General features: G+C 49.9%; 2 protein-coding genes across 5 annotated transcripts in view; one reads left to right on the top strand and one right to left on the bottom strand.

Moving 5' to 3' along the window:
* Positions 1-10,415, top strand: part of NCALD (neurocalcin delta) — a 391,472-nt gene extending 381,057 nt beyond the window's left edge. For both annotated transcript variants that reach the window (XM_039233846.1, XM_039233845.1), the window contains 2 exons: positions 5,535-5,640; positions 7,710-10,415. In XM_039233846.1, the coding sequence (XP_039089777.1) occupies positions 5,535-5,640; positions 7,710-7,807 (204 nt within the window). In that variant the 3' untranslated portion in view covers positions 7,808-10,415. The remainder of the gene's footprint in view (positions 1-5,534; positions 5,641-7,709) is intronic.
* A 6,583-nt stretch (positions 10,416-16,998) lies between these two features.
* GRHL2 (grainyhead like transcription factor 2) overlaps positions 16,999-19,826 on the bottom strand; it is a 170,802-nt gene continuing 167,974 nt past the window's right edge. For 2 of the 3 annotated variants that reach the window (XM_039233823.1, XM_039233824.1), the window contains exons 15-16: positions 19,560-19,624; positions 16,999-17,921 (exon numbers count right to left, since the gene is read on the bottom strand). In XM_039233823.1, the coding sequence (XP_039089754.1) occupies positions 17,807-17,921; positions 19,560-19,624 (180 nt within the window). In that variant the 3' untranslated portion in view covers positions 16,999-17,806. The remainder of the gene's footprint in view (positions 17,922-19,559; positions 19,625-19,826) is intronic. The other variant, XM_039233825.1, reaches the window with a different exon arrangement.

Raw genomic sequence — 19,826 nt, 5'->3', positions numbered from 1 at the left:
TGGGGAGGGGAGGGGGTACTAGAGCTAATAAAAGACATGATTTGTTTCAGATTGCTGTGTGGTGCTGTGTCTTTTCTCTCCCTGTGCTGTGGAGTCCTAGACTCTGAAGTTCTAATGCAATCAGCTCTGGGTTATTGATGCCGTGGGAAGGGGACATAGGGACAGACAATTTCCCAAATGTGGTTTTGCCGGGCTGCCATGTACTTACTCTTGGGACCACAGGGACTTGTCACCTCAGCTCTTTGCTCACTGCTCTGGTGCTACACACGTCATAGACTGGTTTTGTGAATAATCCGCTAATCCCTGTCTGTGATTTGATGCACATTAAAAAAAAAAATTCTAGTCTAGGGGTATGAAAGAGCTGTCTGGAGCGTGAGCCTCTTGAAGGAGCCCTCACTTTCTCCTCAACCTTACAACATGCTCAGATGTTGTGCCTCTTGCCCGATTCCAGAAGTCCTGTTTACAAATATACTCATGTAAGGTCATCCTGACTTTCTTCATTGCCTTGCTCTGATTTGGATTTTGGTTTTTATATCAACCCATCTTCATTTCTCTTTTCCAACCCCACTCCTTTGGCCTAATAGTGAAAGGCTAACTCTCTTAAAGACCTTATGTTGAGTGTGGGAACCTCATTTTCTAACACAAATTCATCTGTTCATTTGATGTTTCATTTGTTCAACCAAGAGTATTGAGGGAATAATCTCTGGATTATTACACAGTTGCCTTCCCATCAGAATTCCAAGAAGGAGAAGAATTTTATGAGCCCTAACTCTTACAGGCTGAGAGTTACAAGGAAAGCTTCCGGCCATTACTCGCCATCATGGAGCCAGAGGTAGCGTTAAGTGAAGGCTTTTGTAACAGTAAGGCATCATTGGAATCACTACACCCATCTCAATGGTGCTTTGGGTCACCAATATGGTGCCTCCCCAACCCTCTGCCAGAGGATTGGTGAGATACATAATAAAAAAAACCATATCAGTCATGTTATTCATTGACTGCCACCACCTAGCACATAGTAGATACTCAATAAATAATTGATGAATAAATTATGAATGACAGTTTTTGAATTCTCTGAACACCCATTGCCTGCAAGTAAGGGAGTAGGTGCAAATAGGAAAATCAAATTTAATATCATTTCTATCTTTGCGTTGCTTATTGGGGAAATACAAATACCCTCATGTGGTTGGGGCCCCGGTGGTCTGTCCTGAGCTGCTCCAGAGCCACATCTTGTACCATACCCCCCACATTCCTCAGCCTTCTTTCCATTCTTCCTACCCTGGTGCCTATGCACCTGTTTCCTCTGTCCCTTTCCTCTGTCCGCTGTCCACTTCCTTCATCTCTTTGCTTCCCTCACTTCTCGGGGAAGCCTGCCCTCATCCTCCCAACAAAGGAGGGTTCCCCCATTATATCATCTCATAAGACCGTGTACCTTTTTTTGTAGCTCTTTCCTCAACAAATGTTTTCCATTCATTTCTTTGATTAATAATGTTGGTCTGCCTTATTTGACAGTAAACCTTTGAGGGAAGGTTGGGGTAGATGGACCCGGTATGTGATAGCTGATTGATAAATGGTTGGGGGATGACTGAGTGAATGGGTGAATGAGTTAGAAATGGAAAATGGGGGTAAACTGAGATCAGGGGTGTCTCTCACCTGGGGTCCATGGATGGGTTCCTGAATCCACGAGCCCTGAAGCTGACTGTAACACTGAGTACAGATCCACAAGCATGTGTGCCTGTTTTCTAAGCTGAGAGCCCAGAGCTTTGGATAGACCGAAAAATTGTGGGTGGCAAGGGCAGCGTGCCCCAAGATGGGCCACTTGGGCATGAAGATTATTTTGAGTTAAAAAGCAATTGAAACTGAGCAGATTCAAGGAAAGCTCTTGGCCTCCCCCCACAACTGCCTAAAAAGAATTTAGGTAGAGGACCTGCTCCAGGAAGAGAGCCATCACCACAGAGAACCACAGTATGGTATGAACTAGGTAGGGTGGACAGGGAGGGACCGAGCAAGGCCTGTTTGATCAAAGTCCTCCATGTCCCATCGTTACCGAGGGGCCCAGCACACATTTGTTTACCAAACATTTGCTCTGTTTTATCTTCCTGTGAATTGCACTCCTTCCCTTTGAAGTCCCAGACCCCTGTCCCCTTCTCCTTAGTTCAGAATGACATACATGCCTCATTTTTCCTGGCTTTGGAATCTTTGATATTTGTGTGGATTCCCCATATGTACGAAATTAAATCTGACTTCCTCCTGTTAGTCTGTCTCATGTCAGCTTGAGTCTTCGTCTGTCTAGAGGGATTTTGAAGGGCAGAGGAAGCTCTCCCTCTGCAACAGAACTTTTAAGGGGTTTCACATGAACCTGTTTAATTATATAAAGAAAAGGAGGAGAAAAAGAAAAGAAAATGGGAAGCTGAGAAAAGCATAACAAGAGGAGAAACGGGAATCTTATAATGAGAAGTGGAATCGAATATTGAGAGTGGAGGAAGAGCCTGAGAGGAGGCGATGCAGGGCTGGGGACAGTTATTGCTGAATGAATCCTCCAAACTTATGAGCCCAAGTCTGTGCAAGGCCCTTAGGAACTGTCAGGGGTTCAATGAATAACCAGACCAAACTCTGGTTATTCATCTTGACTCTCCCATCTAAGAGGAGAGTGTTGTCGGTAACTGCAGTTCAAGTAAATGGGATGGAACGATCCATGAGAGGATTAGAATAGAGTCATTTGCTGGCACAGAGGAAGAGAAATTACAGTAGCAGAAGCAAGGAAGACCCTGGAAGACTTCCTGGAGGAGGATAACATTTCAACCTGCCCTTAACACATGGGTAGGATTTCCAGGAGAGGGAGAAGGCAGGTGAGCACTGAGATGAGAGAAGAGCATAAACAGAGCTGCTGGTCCAGGAAGCCAAGGTGGGTGTTGGACAGGTTGTTGGGCTCCGGACAGGACTTCTGCTCTCTGCTGCCATTACCAAATGTTCACCTGGCCCAGGAACTCTCTGCACCTGTCTTCCCATTTGTCAAAAGAGCCCTATCTTTATGTGCTTTTCTAGTTCCCTCCAGGAGTCAAGTGTCCCCAGAGGCTTGGCATGTGGCACTTTAGGCCCAGCATAGATGGCAGCGTAGACTGGTGCTGGAGCAGACAGCAAGTAGGGGTCCAGGAGGAAGATAGAGTATGGTTCGTCTCGCGCCTCCACAACACACTTGCATGCATGAACGTTTCCTGAGGGAGCTGACTGCGGCCACGTTTCCCCCAGTGCATAAGCCGAGACAGAGCTGTAACTCTGAGCTTGACCTTTCTCCCAAGCAGAATCACTGCGGAGGCCACCCTGGAATTGAGCAAGGGCTTTGGGTGGGTTTCAGACAGGCTCGGAGCCCAGCCTGAGGGATCCCTATGGTGCAGAATCAGCTGAAGGGTCAGAACCCTGGGTGAGTCAGCTTCTCATTCCTAATTTATTGATTGGGATTAGAATACTTACCCCCCTTTTCTCTAGAATGAGGCAGAGTTTATCCTAAAAAGACTGTAAAGCAAGTAAGTTGAGCCTTTAGTATCAATTTTTTTCTCCCACGTTTCCCGTTGGAAAGCTACTTTCTCTCAGCTGGCTTCCTTTCTGCCCTCCTTCCAACTATCCCATGGCATCTGAAGCTCCAGAACTTTCCAGATTTTTTATGCCCACCCTCCGCAGAATCTACTTTTTCTAAAACTGCTTCCCCAGACTAAAGTCCCCAAAGTGAATCTGATTAACAAAGTCCTGGCCTGGGGATAAAAACAATGACTACATTATTTCCAAATCAAAACTACATTCGACAACTGAGGCATTCCAAGCCTTTACTAAGTGCCAGAGGGGGTCCTCGGTGGTGGGGGAGACAGTTTCTGTATTGCATACAAAACTCAGATGAACCCTCTCTTGCTCATCAGATTTCAGACGTACCCAATTTATCTCAAGCCTTGAACTGCTTAATTATTTAATGCAAAACTTGGACGGCAGCTTGCTTCCATCTTGGGGATGCCGGGGAGCTGGCTGGGAAGGAATGTGAGGTGATTGCCACATATGGGAACAGGGAGAGCATTGGAATGGATTAGTAATGTCTTCCTGGGAGAAGACATGGGCAGACAGTTGCAGACCATCAGGGGTTTATTATCCTTGAGGGACCTAGGTGGAGAGACCGATCTGTCTTTCTGACCTGAGGACTGTTCTCTATTCACAGCCTTGCTTTTATTTTATTTTATTTTATTTTATTTTATTTTATTTTATTTTACAAATAGTTTATTGTCAAATTAGTTTCCACATAACACTCAGTGCTCATCCCCACAAGTGTCCTCCTCCATGCCCATCCCTCCTCCTCCCCACATCCATCAGTCCTCAGTTTTTGTCAGCATTCAAGAGTCTCTCATGGTTTAACTCTCTCCCTTTCCCCCACCATTTCCGCCCTTCTTCTCCCCCTTGTTCCTCCGTCAAGTTCCTCCTAATCCTCCTATACGTGCAAACATATGATATTTGTCCTTCTCTGCCTGACTTATTTCGCTCAGCATAACACCCTCAAGGTCCATCCATGTTGCTACACATGGCCAGATTTCATTGTTTCTCATTGCCATGGAGTATTCCATGGTATAGATAAACCACATCTTCTTGATCCATTCGTCTGTTGATGGACACTTAGGCTCTTTCCATGTTTTAGCTATTGTGGAGAGTGCTGCTATGAACATTGGGGTACATGTGCTCCTATGCCTCAGCATTTCTGTATCCCTTGGGTAAATTCCTAGCAGTGCTATTGCTGGGTCATAGGGGAGTTCTATTGTTAGTTTCCTGAGGAACCTCCACACTGTTTTCCAGAGGGGCTGTACCAGTTTACATTCCCACCAACAGTGTAGGAGGGTGCCCGTTTCTCCACATCCTCGCCAGCACACAGCCTTGCTTTTAGAAGCGGTGTTCTCAGGACAGCAGCAGCAGCATCACACAGGAGGCTGTCAGAAATGCAGAACCCCAAGGGCGCCTGGGTGGCTCATTCGGTTAAGCGTTGACTTAGACTCAGGTGTGGTCTTACCCTTTCCATTCCCGCGTTGGGTGGGCTCTGTGCTGACAGCTCAGAGCCTGGAGCCTGCTTCGGATTCTGTGTCTCCCTCTCTCTCTGCCCCTCCCCTGCTTGTGCTCTCTCTTTCTCTCAAAAATAAATAAATAAACATTTAAAAAATTAAAAAAATAAAAAGAAATGCAAAATTCCAGAACCCCTTAACCCCCCCCACCCCGCCCCGATCAATCATATTCTGCATTTTCACAAGATCCCCAGGAGATTCGAATGCCCAAGAAAGTCTGAGACATAGGGGTCTAGTGGGTCTTCCTGCCAGGTCCTCACTGCTGGAGCGAGCAAGCTCTGCTGGCCAGGCATCGCTCAGTGGTCACTGCCCATCACTCTTCTACAGCAGATCAGCAGGAATGGGACTAGCTCCCTGTGTTAATGGAGGACATCTCATTCACCCCTTCATTTGGGAGGTTTAATAATAAGGCTGTTATGTTTCTGGCTTATGCGCTGTTTCTGTCCCCAGGCGATCTATAAGATGGTTTCCTCCGTAATGAAAATGCCTGAAGACGAGTCAACCCCAGAGAAAAGGACAGAAAAGATCTTCCGCCAGATGGACACCAACAGAGATGGTAGGAGGCCGAGGCTGTTTTGCTTTGCTCAGTGGGGCCTGCTGGAGGGGCTGGGGCCCCCCACGCAGAGAAATGCCACTCGACAGCATACTGGCCACAAGGACGTGGCTCACAGCTCTTTGTGAAAGTGGCTCATCCCTCATGAGAAGGACCGAGGTGGGAACAGGCCACAGCAGGCTAACCCCCTGTAGGCCAGCTAATCAGAAAGCAGAGAGGGACTTGGGGCTACTCCACCCAGACCCTGGTAGCTTTCACCCCAGCCTGCCCAGGGTGGGTAGTTGGGCTCCTCTGCGGATGCCCTAAGAGGTTGGTTTCCTGGAGTCTGGTCTTCCCCAGCCAGTATGGGAAGGGGAGGAGGAAAGGGAGGTGGCCAGCAGTTTCCATCCTGAGGGTGCCATCCACGATTCAAACCCAGCAAGAGGAATCAAAACAATCCAAAGTGAAAAGGAATAGTGGATTTCAAACTCAAGGATAGTGGATTTTAGATGTTGGGTTGCCAGATAAGTTATAGGAGGCCCAGTCAACCTTGATTTTTGGATAAACAACCAATGGCTTTCTTTTCTTTTATTTTTTTTTAAATTTTTTTAATGTTTTTATTTATTATTGAGAGAGACAGAGCATGCGCAAGGGACGGGCGGAGAGATGGGGAGACACAGAATCTGAAGGAGGCTCCAGGCTCTGAGCTGTCAGCCCCATCTCAGGGCTTGAACTCACAAACCGTGAGATCATGACCTGAGCCGAAGTCAGACGCTTAACTGACTGAGCCACCCAGGTGCCCCCAGATTATTTTCTTTATAGACGTATGCCTTGGGAAATATTTGGGACACATGTATATACAAAGATTATTTATTTGAAATTCAGGGTGAACTAGGCATCCTGTATTTTATCTTCCAAATCTGGCCACCCTATTTAGATGGGACACTTGAGTTTAAAGTGCTGTGCTCTGAACCTGGTGCATGAGAAACCCAAGAGTCAGGGTAACACTTGCTGTTGTTACCAGCTTCCCTGAGTCGCTGGGCGTCCCCAGCAAATCTTGTCCATGACATGCAAACGCTTTCACATACCCCAAATGGTGAGGCGGACAGAAGGACAGGAGGCTTTGTAGTACAGGGAGTTTGCAGGGTGCAGACCCATCTGTTTACTTTGCTTCCTGCACAAAGGTGCAATTACATCCTATTTCCCCATATGCACCTTAATTCACGGCAAAATAGTTTGATTGTTTTTGCAAAGACAAAACATACGGGACTTGAACTTAATAGTCCATGAACTTGCTGATTTTAAACTGCACGTTTTGCTGGTGCTCAGAGGGGGCACGGGTGGGTTTGTGTCCTGCTCTAGGCCCAGCCCCCTGGTTAGAAGAGAGGGCAGCCTCCTCACATGTTGTTCAGGAGAAGGTCCCTCCCGCCAGGTATCTGTGGGGGCCCCTCTGCTCCCACGCAAGTAGAGAGACTCTTGCAGCAAACACAAGTGTACCCAAAGGAGGCCAGAGGGCTCTGGGAACCCCAGGAACCCCTTGGTGGCCTTGGTGCTGCCAGGGCATGGCTCATTCTCTTAAAACTGCAAAGGCCGGGGAGCCTGGGTGACTCAGTCAGTTAAGCGCCTGGCTCTTGATTTCAGCTCAGGTCATAGTGTCACGGTTTGTGGTATGGAGCCCCGTCTTGGGCTCTGTGCTGACAGCTCGGAGTCTGCTTGGGATTCTCTCTTTCCCTCTCTCTAATGATGATGATGATGATGATGATACAAAGGCCAGATACCTGTTCCACAAATACTGATTGAGAACCTCCCACCCCTCCTGGGAGCCTGGAGCTGGAAGAGCTGTGAGGGCAAGGAAGCTGTCAGGGTCACCTGCCCCATGTCAGCGGGGGGCTCCCAAGAAGCAGTGCACTGTGTTGGGTGCTGCCTTTGCCGTGGTGAGCAGCGCCCTGACCGTGGGTCTCAGTTGGGAAGGGCAGCGTGTGCCCGACCGCAGGGGAGAAGGTGAGCGGTCGCTGCCACCAGGATGCAGTGGGATGACCGGAAGTCCCTGCAGCTGCCACCAGCTGCCGCACACCTGTCCTTTTGCTTTCTAGGAAAGCTGTCCCTGGAGGAATTCATCCGAGGGGCCAAGAGCGACCCGTCCATAGTGCGCCTCCTGCAGTGTGACCCCAGCAGTGCCGGCCAGTTCTGAGCCCCACACCCTACGGATTGTAGAGCTGCTTGTGTTCCCTTTTGACCTTTCTTTTTAACAAGTTTTTTGGTTTTTGTTTCTTGTTTTTGCCAAACAATATTGATGGTGATGCTGCCCCACCCCCTGCCGCCCCGTGAGGTCAGATGCACCTTCCTCCGTGACGCCTTCCGCTTCCTTTGTTGTGGGGAATGCCCGGAGCCCCAGCCGCTTGTGGCGAGCATGGACAGTGCTGTCTTACACAGACCTTGTGGTGTTCGTTGTTCTATGATTTTTCATTGCAATTATTATTGTTATTTTTCTTCTGATTCCGATGTCTCTGTTGAAACCGAAGACTCGGGGAGGCAAGAGAAGGGAAAACAGTTCAGTCCAGTGATTCAGTCGCAAGCTTCTAGGAGCTTGTTGGAAAAACACAACTTCCCACCTGGGTCTGGAGTCGCATGTGCCCTTGGGTTGATGGCGCCAGATGCTGGGTTCCCGAAGGACGAGGAACCCTCTGGGGGCCAGGCTATAAAAGGGCCGTGGAGGCCTCCCCTCCACCCTCTTCCCCAGCAGGCTGTGGTAGTATCTAAGCTGTGAACACGTCCAGGTGAATTCATAGAGAAGAGGAAAATGATGGCTCAGCTGTTTTCTCACGCGTTTACACCAGCTGAGCTAAGACGAGTTTCTTTGGAAATTAAACACAAATGGTAACTTACATAACAAGACCAGACCCATCTTGTTGCCTATTGTGATTAAAACAAAAGACTGCTGTACATAAACTATTGGGTATTGCAGACCAAATTAAGTGTTTTGCCTTGTTTCAATGAAATGCATGTTTAGTGAGCACTAATACAATCTTATTACAGAAGACTGTTTTTAGTAGCTTAATGTGAAGTAAGCCAACTATAATGAATGTCTATGTCTTGTTTTAAAGTCATATCTGTCTTTGCACAAATGCACCAATCAACAGGTATATTTTATATATTCCAGAGAAGTACAAAGTCACCATGACTAGGGCCCAACCTTAAAATTTCGAATGCATTTCCAGAGCAGTTGTGCCCGGAGAATAGAATAGGGCAGGTTTAAGTGGGACACGTCAGTAGGAGCACCAGAAAGTTAATATTTATGAGAGATGTGAGGTGATGGTTAGCTCACTCAGCCCAGCAACTCAGTGGTAATAGATTGGAGGGGTGGTGCTTTTCTGAATAGATCAATATTCCTTAGACCCGAAAAAAAAATACCATAAATTCTTGGGACTTCCCAGTGGTTTAATCCACACGTATGATTAGGAAGCTGTATCTGGAATACTGACAATTTCATGCCCCCATTGGCCCTTCAGATAATCAGAGATTGAGCAGTCGGCTGATGCATCATGAAAAAGGCTTGGGCCAGTACGTCTGTGATTTCCAGGGCCTGTTGTAGGGAATCCAAAAGTATTTTCCATCCCCATGTTCTATGAATGCAGATTTCTATTTTGAGAAGTGACAGTGCAAATTTGCGTTGCTATGTGGTCTGTCGACCTTACACACACTAATTTGAATTGAAAGGAGTAAAAATTGCTGATCACAGGTAAGTCCATCATATTTTCCCAAGTAGTGGGGAAGCATGGGGAAGCCTAAACCCTCAAGGATGTACATAGTGGACCCTGGCCTAGGAGAAGGATGAGAGGTCCCTTCTGCACCCAACCTACTTCCTGTTGATCATGACCCACGGAAAGAAAGACATAACCATGAGGAAGATGATGCTGAGTCCATTCTAACTCTAGGTTCCTCTGTGTTACTTGAGTCCATTTTAACTGTTAGCAAAAATCCGAATTTGTATGGTTGACCAAAATGAACCAACTTTGCAGGATGAAATTTGGAGGCCTAGACTTGGTAAAATAATCTCTCATCTTCCTCTAAGTGTCAGCTCCTCCTGGTGGGTCTATCTTGAGAATTGCCCAATCCCCCCATGGACCAAGTGGTAAGATCTGGGTCTGAAAACTAGGGAATTAACCTAAGACACGGAGGGAAGAGGTGGGGAGGGACCCAGCCCTTCTGCTGGTCTTGTTCAGGAGGTGCCTCCTTCCCCCACCTGCCGCAGCCCTTCCTGCTCTGGACTGAAAACCAAATTCCTCCCTTTCAGTTCTCCATAGAGGGTGGAGCCAATGTTTGGGCAAGTCCGACTGGGCTCTGCCCTCGGTCAGGACATCTTGTTGAGCCAGACTCAGCCAGTTCCCTAGAACTGAGAGCTGGAGTGAGGAGCAGGGGAGAGGGGCTCCAGCTGCTTAGGAGAGAAAACAGCCAGACGCATGGCTGATGAATGCCGACATGCCTGAGACGCACGGAAATAGTCCTGATTCTGGCCTGCCATTGACCCTGTCTGTGTTTTCTCGACGGTTGTTTTTCTCCTTCTATTCCTTCCCAGGAAGGGCTTTGTATGTCCAATGTAACACACTTGAATTTGGCCAAGGGACTCTGCAGCACCCAGAAGGTTGAATGCCTAAAAGTTTATGTCACTCCTTTGCTGGGCTGTTCATTGTCATTGCTGTATTGAGGGACTCTGGAAATGGTCTGTTCTGTCTAAAATCAAGCCAGTCTGTGATGTTCAAGGGACTGGAATAAAGTGGCTTATGTCTTGAAGGATGATACAGAGTGGCTGGCTGTCCATTCATACCCTTGCTGAGGGTGGGGAAGGGGTGCAGGGGATGCTGTCCCATCCCATCTATATGTCCCAGGGGGCACTTTCCATAAAGTGGAAATAATATACAGTCGATCCTTGAACAGTTGGGAGGGGTTAGAGGTGCAGAGCCCTATGCAATCAAAAATTCACATATAACTTCCCCAAACTTAACTACTAATAGCCTACTGTTGACCGGAAGCTTTACTTGATAACATAAACAGTCGATTAACACCTATTTCATATATGTATTATGCACATGTACATTCGTACATGTATTCTTACAATAAAGCAAGCTAGAGAAGAAACTGTAAGAAAGTCACAGGAAGAGAAAATACATTTACAGTATTATAAATCTGCATATAAGCAGACCCAGGTAGTTCAGACCCGTGTTGTTCAAGGATCAACTATATATACATTTATAGATCCTGTCATATGGAGAGGCCCCCACCTCAGTTGACTTCGTGTCTCTCTAGCTTGGCATTCAAGCACATTGATTGTCTGGGACATGAGGGTTTTGTGCCTCATCTGCTGCCCCAGATCAACTGCCTGAGGGAGGGTCCACATGCTGATATCCGCCTCCCCACACTGCGCGTGGCTTCTGCCTTAGAGACACAGAAGCCAGGGTTTGCGAGAGGGGAATGGGGAGGTGCTGAGCCCAAAGCCCTGACCAAAAGCATCCTGGGTCTACACGTGGGCTTCCTTACTTCTCTCCACTCACTTACTTCTCGGCCCTCACTTTCTTCTCACCTTCTCTCCTTCCTCACCTCTGGACCTGCAAACTCTAGTCCAAACATTAGGTGTGACTGAAGGCAACTTTCTCTTCCGTGACAGATTGCTGTCCTCTTCTCCGCCCTCTCCCCCTCTCAGTCTGGAGAAGAGCCTATAGAAAAGATAGCATGATGCAGAGTCCACACCCTCAATGCAAATTCAGATCAGGGTGTTTTGGGGTTTTTTCTGTTTGGTTGGTTGGTTTTTTTTGGGGGGGGGATTGTCATTGCCATTGGCCCTGCCTTCGGCACAGAAAGCCATTAATCTAGAAAAAAGGGACTGAGTGTCAGCTACAGTAAGTGCCTCATGGGCCATCGAGACCTCCTGTGGAGCTGAGTTGGCCTGCACGGGTTCTGTCTTGTCTTCACCGTTTGTCCCTACGGACCAGCCATGGTCACGACACTCTTGAGGTTTGAGCTTGAAGAACACCCTGTTGGTGACACCGACGGTGACGTGGCTGGCCGCTGCCAAACACATCAGGGACCTGCAGTCCTGCCCCTGTTGGAGCCAACCTGGCAATTTCCAGCAAGTGTCCAACACGAAGGCTCCTATTTGCAGGGCACTGTCCTAATTCCCCAACCCAACGGGAGCCCCTCACAGCCTAGTCCAGGGGTGGAGGGGGTGCACCAGGTGAGGAGGGGTCTGAGCCTTCCCTAAGTCACGGTTGAGAGATCACGAGAACTGCCTCCGGAAGAAATGTCGATCCTTCACACCCGCCTCTCCTGGCTTGAGTATGCTCAGCACTCTTGGTTTTTGAGGTGGCTCTTCAGCCACAAGAAAAACAAGAGGAAGAACATCAAGGCTCGTATTTTCCAAGGCAGCAGAGCATCAGCCAAATCCACCTAAGATAGAAGGGTTGTTGCATAGTGAAAAGATGTTCGGGTCAAGGGTATAACCGATGGTATATTAATGGCAAACAGGTTTCTCTACATTTGTTGTTGTTTTCTAAATGTTTATTTATTTATTTTGGGAGGGAGGAGGGGCAGAGGGAGAGGGAGAGAATCCCAAGCAGGCTCCATGCTTAGTTGGAGCAGAACCGAGGCTCGATCCCACGACCCTGAGATCATGACCTGGACTGACATCAAGAGTAAGACGCTTGGCCGACTGAGCCACCCAGGTGCCCCAGGTTTCTCTACACTTGAATCCTGACCATGACTTAGATACGTTTTGGGTACTTGCCACACTGGGTGCTAATGTGCCGTGCATGGTCCCGGGCATCCCTGGGTTACTCTGAGAACATTCCACAGTGGGTATTTAACCCCCTAAGGTGGCTCAGATGGGGCAAGGCCCTCAAAGAGGCTTACTTCATGACTTCTTTTCCTGACATGATTCCAGGAAATAGAAGGCATTTTAAGAGTTCTCTAGAAGAGGCTGGTGAAAATACTTCAAAATTCTGGCTGGCTCAGCCCGCTGACCCTTATTAAATACTCATAGTTACTACTGGTATATCATAAAGGGTAGACGGACAGACGGACAGACTCTATCTTTCCAATACCGGCATTTAATCGCTTTACTGAGCTGGCACTGAGTGTTCAATGGTGACTCATCATAGTACCAAGCACTATGGTCTTGAAGGCGTGTGTATGTTGGGAGAGTGGGGGTAGGAGTTACTAGCAAGGAAGTACGCTCACAGCTCAGCTGGCAAGTTTTGTCCAGCACACTGACTACAGTCACCAAGTAACCTACATCTATGTCCATGGCGGGGTGGACATCAAGTTCTTTCCTGAGTTCTGCAGGCAAGAGAGGTGCTTGCTACCCAGGGACCAAGCTGGTAACATTTGCCTTTAGGGCTCTTTCAACATCCCCTTCTCTTTTGCTGCTTTTGGCTGAATCAGAGCCCCCCCCCACAGTGTTTCCTAGAATTCCTGGGTCCCCAGAATTAACCCATGTCACCTCAATAGCAGAGCTCAGAGAAGTGTGGGGCTGAGGAGCCCTGAGGACAAAAGGTATAAGCATACTAAGCTAGTAGATCAGAAAATCCACTCAGGGAATGTTACTTGTAAAAACAGAGCCCCAGTGAATCTCTATGGGAGACCTTTTAGAAGGGTGGCTGTGGTTGATGGAGGCTGGCTGCTCAGGTCTTCCCTTCTGAGAGCCCAGCCAGCTGATTGACAGGCTCTGGCTGCAGTCTTAGGAGCCACCATGGCATTTACTCTGGGGCCGTGCTCTCTGGGGCTGCTCCCAGTCAGGGACTGCACATGGTGGAGTATTAGAACTGGGCCATTCCTGCCCCGCATGGGATTCTTCCTGCGGGTGACCTACACTCGAGAACTCTCCAGGGGCTGGCTGAGGCAGTCTGAAGTTCCTCTTACCCAACCGTCCTTCCCTCCTCTCTTTCCTTCCCTTCCTCCCTCCCACCTCTCTCCCTTCTTCCCTCCTTCCTTCCCTCTTTCCTTCCTTCCTTTCTTTTCGCAGGGGTTAGTCCACAAGCTCTCCCTGTCTCTCCCTGCTCGCTACCCCTTTATCCGTCACGTGAATTTCCCCACCAAATCTCTTCCGGCTTCTGCTTTTTGGATGGCCTGAACTGATGCAATGGCCATCCCTTACCCATTCCTGCTGCCCTTGGTTACATGGGCCCCGACACTCGAGTTGGCAGCCTTGCCAAAGTGAGTTTCACACTGGTGACGTCTCGTTACACTGGACAAGAAGAGCTCAGGGTAGGAGGGGTCATAGTATGCCTTAGAGGTGGGGTGACGACAGAGCCCTGGCTCTCCCGGCGTGAGCCCGCATTACTGTGTGGATACCAGGCCACTATCGCTCTGCACCTACCTCACCGCCACAGAGGGCAGACTCCGTCGAACCTGCCTCTTTGTCCCCAGCACTGGGCACAGCGCCTGGGCCACAGTAATGAACTGAAGTAGCACAGAGAGTGGAAGGCAGGAGCCGGGACTGGACCCTGTGGTCCTGACAACTGATCATCCTCACCCACCTGACCAGAGTCCTGTACAGGGGGGTGGGGGATGGGAAGGCACCCCCAGTGCCTTGGCTGCTATGGGCCAAGGGAGGGACTGCCTCAGCACAGATGTGGAGACCAGCGACATCCTTTGCAGGACCCGCCCATGGTCTGTCCTCTGGTCCAGGCATAGAGGCTGCTGGGGCTGCCACCGGGGTTGCAGCCGTCAGAGAAGACTTTCTCAAGGCAAAATTTCAGCCAAGGTTTGAAAGCTGTGTATGTAGACAATGGGAGGTGCAGGAGGAGGCACAAATGCTGCTTGTTCAGAGGCTCTCTGGAGACAAGCGTGGATGACGCTGAACAGCATGGTGGCTCAGCGGGGAGGCAGGCGGAGGAAGCGCTAATGAATGCTGGAATCCTGAGTTCAGCTGTTTGCCTCTGAGCCCACAGATCCTAGCGACCTGGGGCAAGAGACCATCATGATGGAATTGGAGTTTTAGACATGTGCTTTCAGCCTCGGTAGAGCCAGAAAGTTTTGTGATAACTCGCATGGGGATGAGTGTGAGCGAGGGAGCGAGGAAGCTAGCGTGTGGACAAGACTTACTCTCCCCGACCTGAGGAGCTGGCCACCACCTTGATGACCCACCCGGCACATGGAAGGCGTCTTGATTTTTCAGCCCTCTTCTCCTTACCCTTGGGGTGGAGCACAGGCAACCAAAAGCGGACATGCCTGCTGTGTTGAAGTCCAGGACCCGGAGGTGCCCAAGGGGAGCCTAGAATCTTCCTGAGGCCACACTGGGGCTTCTTTCCAACAAGGCAAAGGAGCCCCAACACCCACTTCACAGAAAGCACCAGACACTGCCATTTACTCTGACGTTATGAATATTTATTTTTTTCTCTTAAAAATGTACAAAAAATAAAATAACTGTATTTATAGTTTATAGATTCCCCTTCTCCCATTTACAAAACTATTAAGTTACATTTGCCTTTTTCTTTTTTTTTTAAACATGAGAGCAAATTGTCCATCTTTCAATCTCCCTTGCTTGTTTTTAAGAAAGGGCCGTTCACAGAATTTGGCACAAACCCTCTGTTTCTGTGGCATTTTCCTAATTTTAAATAAGAAGGAAAATAAACATTTGATTCATTTCACGCTTCGTAAGTTTCTGGGCTGGGACGTGCCTTAGTCGTTCAGGGTCCAAGTCCAAGATGACATCTGACTGCATTTTCCTGTGGGTTCCAATCTCCAGACACCCATGAAGTCTAAGCAGTATGGGTATGTATAAGAAAAATACTTGTTTTGCGTGTCCCTCATCTTACACGGATTTTTTTTAAAGAAGCATGTTTATTTAAGTGTAATAAATTTAAGGGACAAGAGGAGGCAGTTTTTTCCAATCTTTCTAGAGTGTTTCTGCTTAGAAAATCATACTCATCAAAGCTCTGCTGACACACATCCAGGCTGAACCACAGACACTGAGAACACGGAGGGGGTGGGGGGAGGGCGGAGGGCAGATCAGATGGGAGGTGATGCTCTCTCTGCACCACCCTTCAGTGGCACTGGCCTTACATTCTTTGTTCCGCTAGGCGGGGGTGGCCATAATGACGGCTGGGGGACTGGAGACCAAGGCAAAGGTGTCTCTTATTTCATCCTCTGCCTAGGGGAGGGATTTCCCCACCGAGGCAAGAGAAAGAAGGGTAGGGGAACCTGTGTCAGATGCCCCAAATCTTATCTTTTCCCTACTCTGGAGTCTCCGCCCCAGCCCAACAGTATTTGCCATTTTGTCTGCCAGTCGTGTTCCAATCCACCTCCAAGGCAAGGAGCGTGGGAAGTGCAGAGAACGTCACAGATTTCCAACCCTGAATCTGTCCGTCACGTCACGTCACAGAGCTTCAACAGGACCCGACCCCCCCCCCCCCCGGGGCTGGTCCAGGGCATGGCGGTCAGAGCAGGGGAGGGGGGAACAGATGGGAACAGAACTGAATCCAGGATGCAGACCTTTGGCACCACAGGGAGGGGTAACGTGTCCGGAAGACACACAGAAAGGTGTGCCCTTACCACCACCTGGACATCTTCCTCGGCACGGCACCTGCTCTCCGTTCCATCCAAATCCTCTGTAGCCTCAGGAGAAGCAGCTGGGCTGGAAGCAGCCCTTCTGTCCTGCTCTAGGGGTCAGGGGCAGGCGGGGTGCGAGGCAGCGAGCCCCTGGGGAGAGAGTTCCCCGGGCAAGACGTCAAAGTGCTTTACAAACAAATCTGGGCCCTTACAGAGAGCCTGTCCTAGTGCAGGCCGTAGGGCTAGGTATGTGTCTGGCTACCAAAAGGCCCGTGCTTCAACCCACAAGGGCCAACGCAACCCCCCCAGGCCACCTACCTGTCCCTTCAGAGAGAACGGTGGCCCAGGATGGTTCATGATTTCGCAAGTGTTTGGGGAAGCTTAGTTTCTACTCTTGGTCTCCCAGATCATGTGCAGGAGGACAAGGCCTTCTCTCTCCCAGCCCTCCTCCAGGGGCTGCCTTCGGAAGAGCCAGGGCACTCTGGGGGCACCCCCCGTCCCCGTCCCCCCGAATCCAGTCCCCTGGCTGGTCAATTCGGAGCTAAGCTGTTGGCATCGCTCTCAGAACTGCAGCTGGGCCTTTAGGGGGAGCCACTTGAGATGAAGGATGCCCTTGGCAACTGTGGGCGCTGCATGGAGGCCCGGTCCTCGTGATCACCGGGTTGGGCAGCGGCCCCAGCACAGGGCCAGGCCGCCAGCCCCCCCCCCCCCATTGCCCCATGGTCTCTCTGGAAGGCTCCCCAAAGCTGGAGGAGCTGGGGCCTCAGACGCTCTGACTGCTCCCATGGACGGGGCTGTTTGGATAGAGCAAGCGAGGCTTGAGAAGCACATCACCGGAAGACAAGCGTGACGGCTGGCACCCCTGCGGTCACCTGCCAGCCCAAAGGCCACTCCCCTTGTCCCGGCGTGTCCGCGGCAAAGCTCTCACAGAAAGCGGAGTCTCAGCTGCGCGGCTCCCCTAGGCCAGCGGCAATAAACGTGCCCGCGAACCACAGGTAAAATATATTATTGCCATATTATAAACACTATGTACATGACAGCCAGGCGAGCCTTCCGGGTTACTAATTACATGGTGGCTGAGTATCTTCCTGTACAAGGCCTGGCAGCCACTCGCCACAAACCCCCGCAGGTGTTTAGCAGGACGGCCTTCCCCGGAGACGCCTGAAGGCTTCTGTCCACCTGTGACCCCCCGACGGCTGCAGCCGGCGCGCTCGCTCCGACCAGCCGCCCAGGAGCAGCAGAGGTGAGGCGTTCTCAGGCTCTCCGGGCCGAACAGATTGGCTGTGTTTCCCTTAAAAGGGGAGGGCTCTGGACGGTCTCATCCGGGGCCGGCAGTGTCCTGCAGGGCCCCGGCGGGCCTGGACCTTGCGCTCCAGACAAAGGTGGACAATAAATAAGTGTCTGACAGGCCCAGCACGCCTTCCTGAGGGGCGCAGGGCTTCGCTCCAGCGGGAGCCGGTCGGTGGGCCATACACACTGATTAGGAACAAGGAACGGGACTCTGGGCCTCGCCCGGCTCCCGGCACGGTCTGTAACAGCAGTTGTGAGGTGGGGGAGGGGGAGTCTCCGGGTTCTGGGCCGGGGCCTCCATCTCTCCCGGGGAAGAATGCGCTGAGGGCCCCTGCCGAGGGGATGCCAGGACCAGGGCTCAGATTTCCATGAGTGTGATCTTGAAGCCTTCCAGCATGCTCTCCATGTTGAGAATGAAGGTGTCCTCGTTCGAGTAGTGCTCAATGATGTTGTCGTCCATGTTCACCAGGATGCTGCCAGGGGGTAGGGTAGGGGGTAAGAAACAAAGATGCCATCAACACCAAGCGGTGGGCAAGGGCAGTCTCCGGGCTGGGGGCTCCCTTGGCCATTCTTTGGCAAGGGACGCTGGGAAGGGTGGGAGGAGAAAGGAGGTAAGGCTGGAAAAGAAGGCCGTCATAATATCTCTTTCCCCAGAAACCAGTTTGAGGAATGCAAAGCCTCGATTGTCAGAACTAACCTCGTGACTCCTTACTAAACAGGCCTTCAGAGATCATTCAACCCAACCCTCTTGCTTTATAGATTTGTAAACTGTGGCCAGAGAGGTGAGCCTGAAATCACACAGTAAGCCAGCGACAGAGCCAGGTCCCAAACAGTTCCCCATTTTCATTAAACCATACTGCCTCTTGAAAATACACTTTAAAAAAGTACTCCAGGGCCGCCTGGGTGGCTCAGTCAGTTAAGCATCCAACTCTTGGTTTTGGCTCAGGTCATGATCTCATGGTTCGTGAATTCGAGCCCCACATCGGGCTCTGTGCTGACAGGACAGAGCCTGCTTGGGACTCTCTCTCTCTCTGTTCCTCCCCTGCTTATGCTCGCTCTCACTCTCTCTCTGTCCAAATAAGTAAACTTAAAAAAAAAAAAGTACTCCATAGTCAGAAGAAGAGGAAAATCAAGAACTGTGGCTATGCTGTTGAGACTATAATATGTTTCTGGGGCACCTGGGTGGCTCAGTAGGTTAAGCGTCTGACTACAGCTCAGGTCATAATCTCACAGTTCGTGAGTTCGAGCCCCACGTCGGGCTCTGTGCTGATGGCTAGCTCAGAGCCTGGAGCCTATCTCAGATTCTCTATCTCTCTCCTTCTCTGACCCTCCCCTGCTCATGCTCTCTCTCTCTCTCTCTCTCAGAAATAAATAAAACATTTAAAATAAATAAATAAATAAATAAAGACCCATTTTCTGTGTTTTGTAGGAAAGTAACTCCAGAAGCTGACTCAATGGAAACTCTCTCCTGGGACTAAATCCAGCTCCTGCAGCCTCTGCTCGCAGACCGTCAGACAGAGGGAGCCCCAGGGAGGCTGGGGGTGGCAGTGTGGGGAGAACAACAGAACAGTGTGTATAGGGCACTTGCAGGGGGCCCAGAACCTACTGAGCACCTCATAAGAGGTCTTGTTCTTAACACTGAGAATGAGCAGGTCCAGTGATCATGGAGATTGTTTTGTGAATATTCCCCTCAGAAGACTTCTCTACACCCGGAGCCCTTCTTGTTTGGGTGTCACCCTGAAGCCACCCCAAGAGCGGCATGTGATTCTCTATACACTCCACATTGGGCAGAGGTGACTTTGCCACTCTCCCCTGTGTCCTCACCCCTTCCAGACCCTTCTATTCCACCAGTTCACTCTGTCATTGGGATAGGACATCTCAGGCGGCATGATGACAAAGCGCTGTCTCCCTCCCTCCCTGTCTTATTAAAGATCTTCAAAACGCACCGCACTTGCAAGCTGCCCAGCAATCCTTTGTAAGGATGACACACAGGTGTTACCGAGTTGGACAACAGAACTAACAAAAGACAGGCACCATTTTCTTTTTTTTTTTTAAAGGGACTATGTACACTTATCTGATTTGAAAGTCGGCTTAAGTTGTTTCTTTCTTACCCTTTTTTGCTTTTCTTGTAAAGCTTTGCGATCTTCTCCACAGGCAACCCATATTTCTCAGATATCTGTAACACCAATAACAGGCAGATGAGCATGGAAGGGGAGGGTAGGCAGAGGCGAGAGAGAAAGCTCCAGTCTCAGTCTCCTGGGTGCCTGTATCCCTCACTCAGGAGTCAGGCTCCCAATATGCCTCAGCTACAAGGCTCTCCCATGGATAAGCCTTAAGTCATTCAACAAAAGATTCGGCTGCGTGGTAATTTAATCTAT

The sequence above is a fragment of the Hyaena hyaena genome, unplaced genomic scaffold (assembly GCF_003009895.1).
Source record: "Hyaena hyaena isolate Hyena2069 unplaced genomic scaffold, ASM300989v1 scaffold_79, whole genome shotgun sequence".
NCBI classification, from domain to species: domain Eukaryota; kingdom Metazoa; phylum Chordata; class Mammalia; order Carnivora; family Hyaenidae; genus Hyaena; species Hyaena hyaena.
The sequence above is the reverse complement of the archived record's forward strand: the minus strand, read 5'-3'. Positions and strand labels throughout refer to the sequence as shown.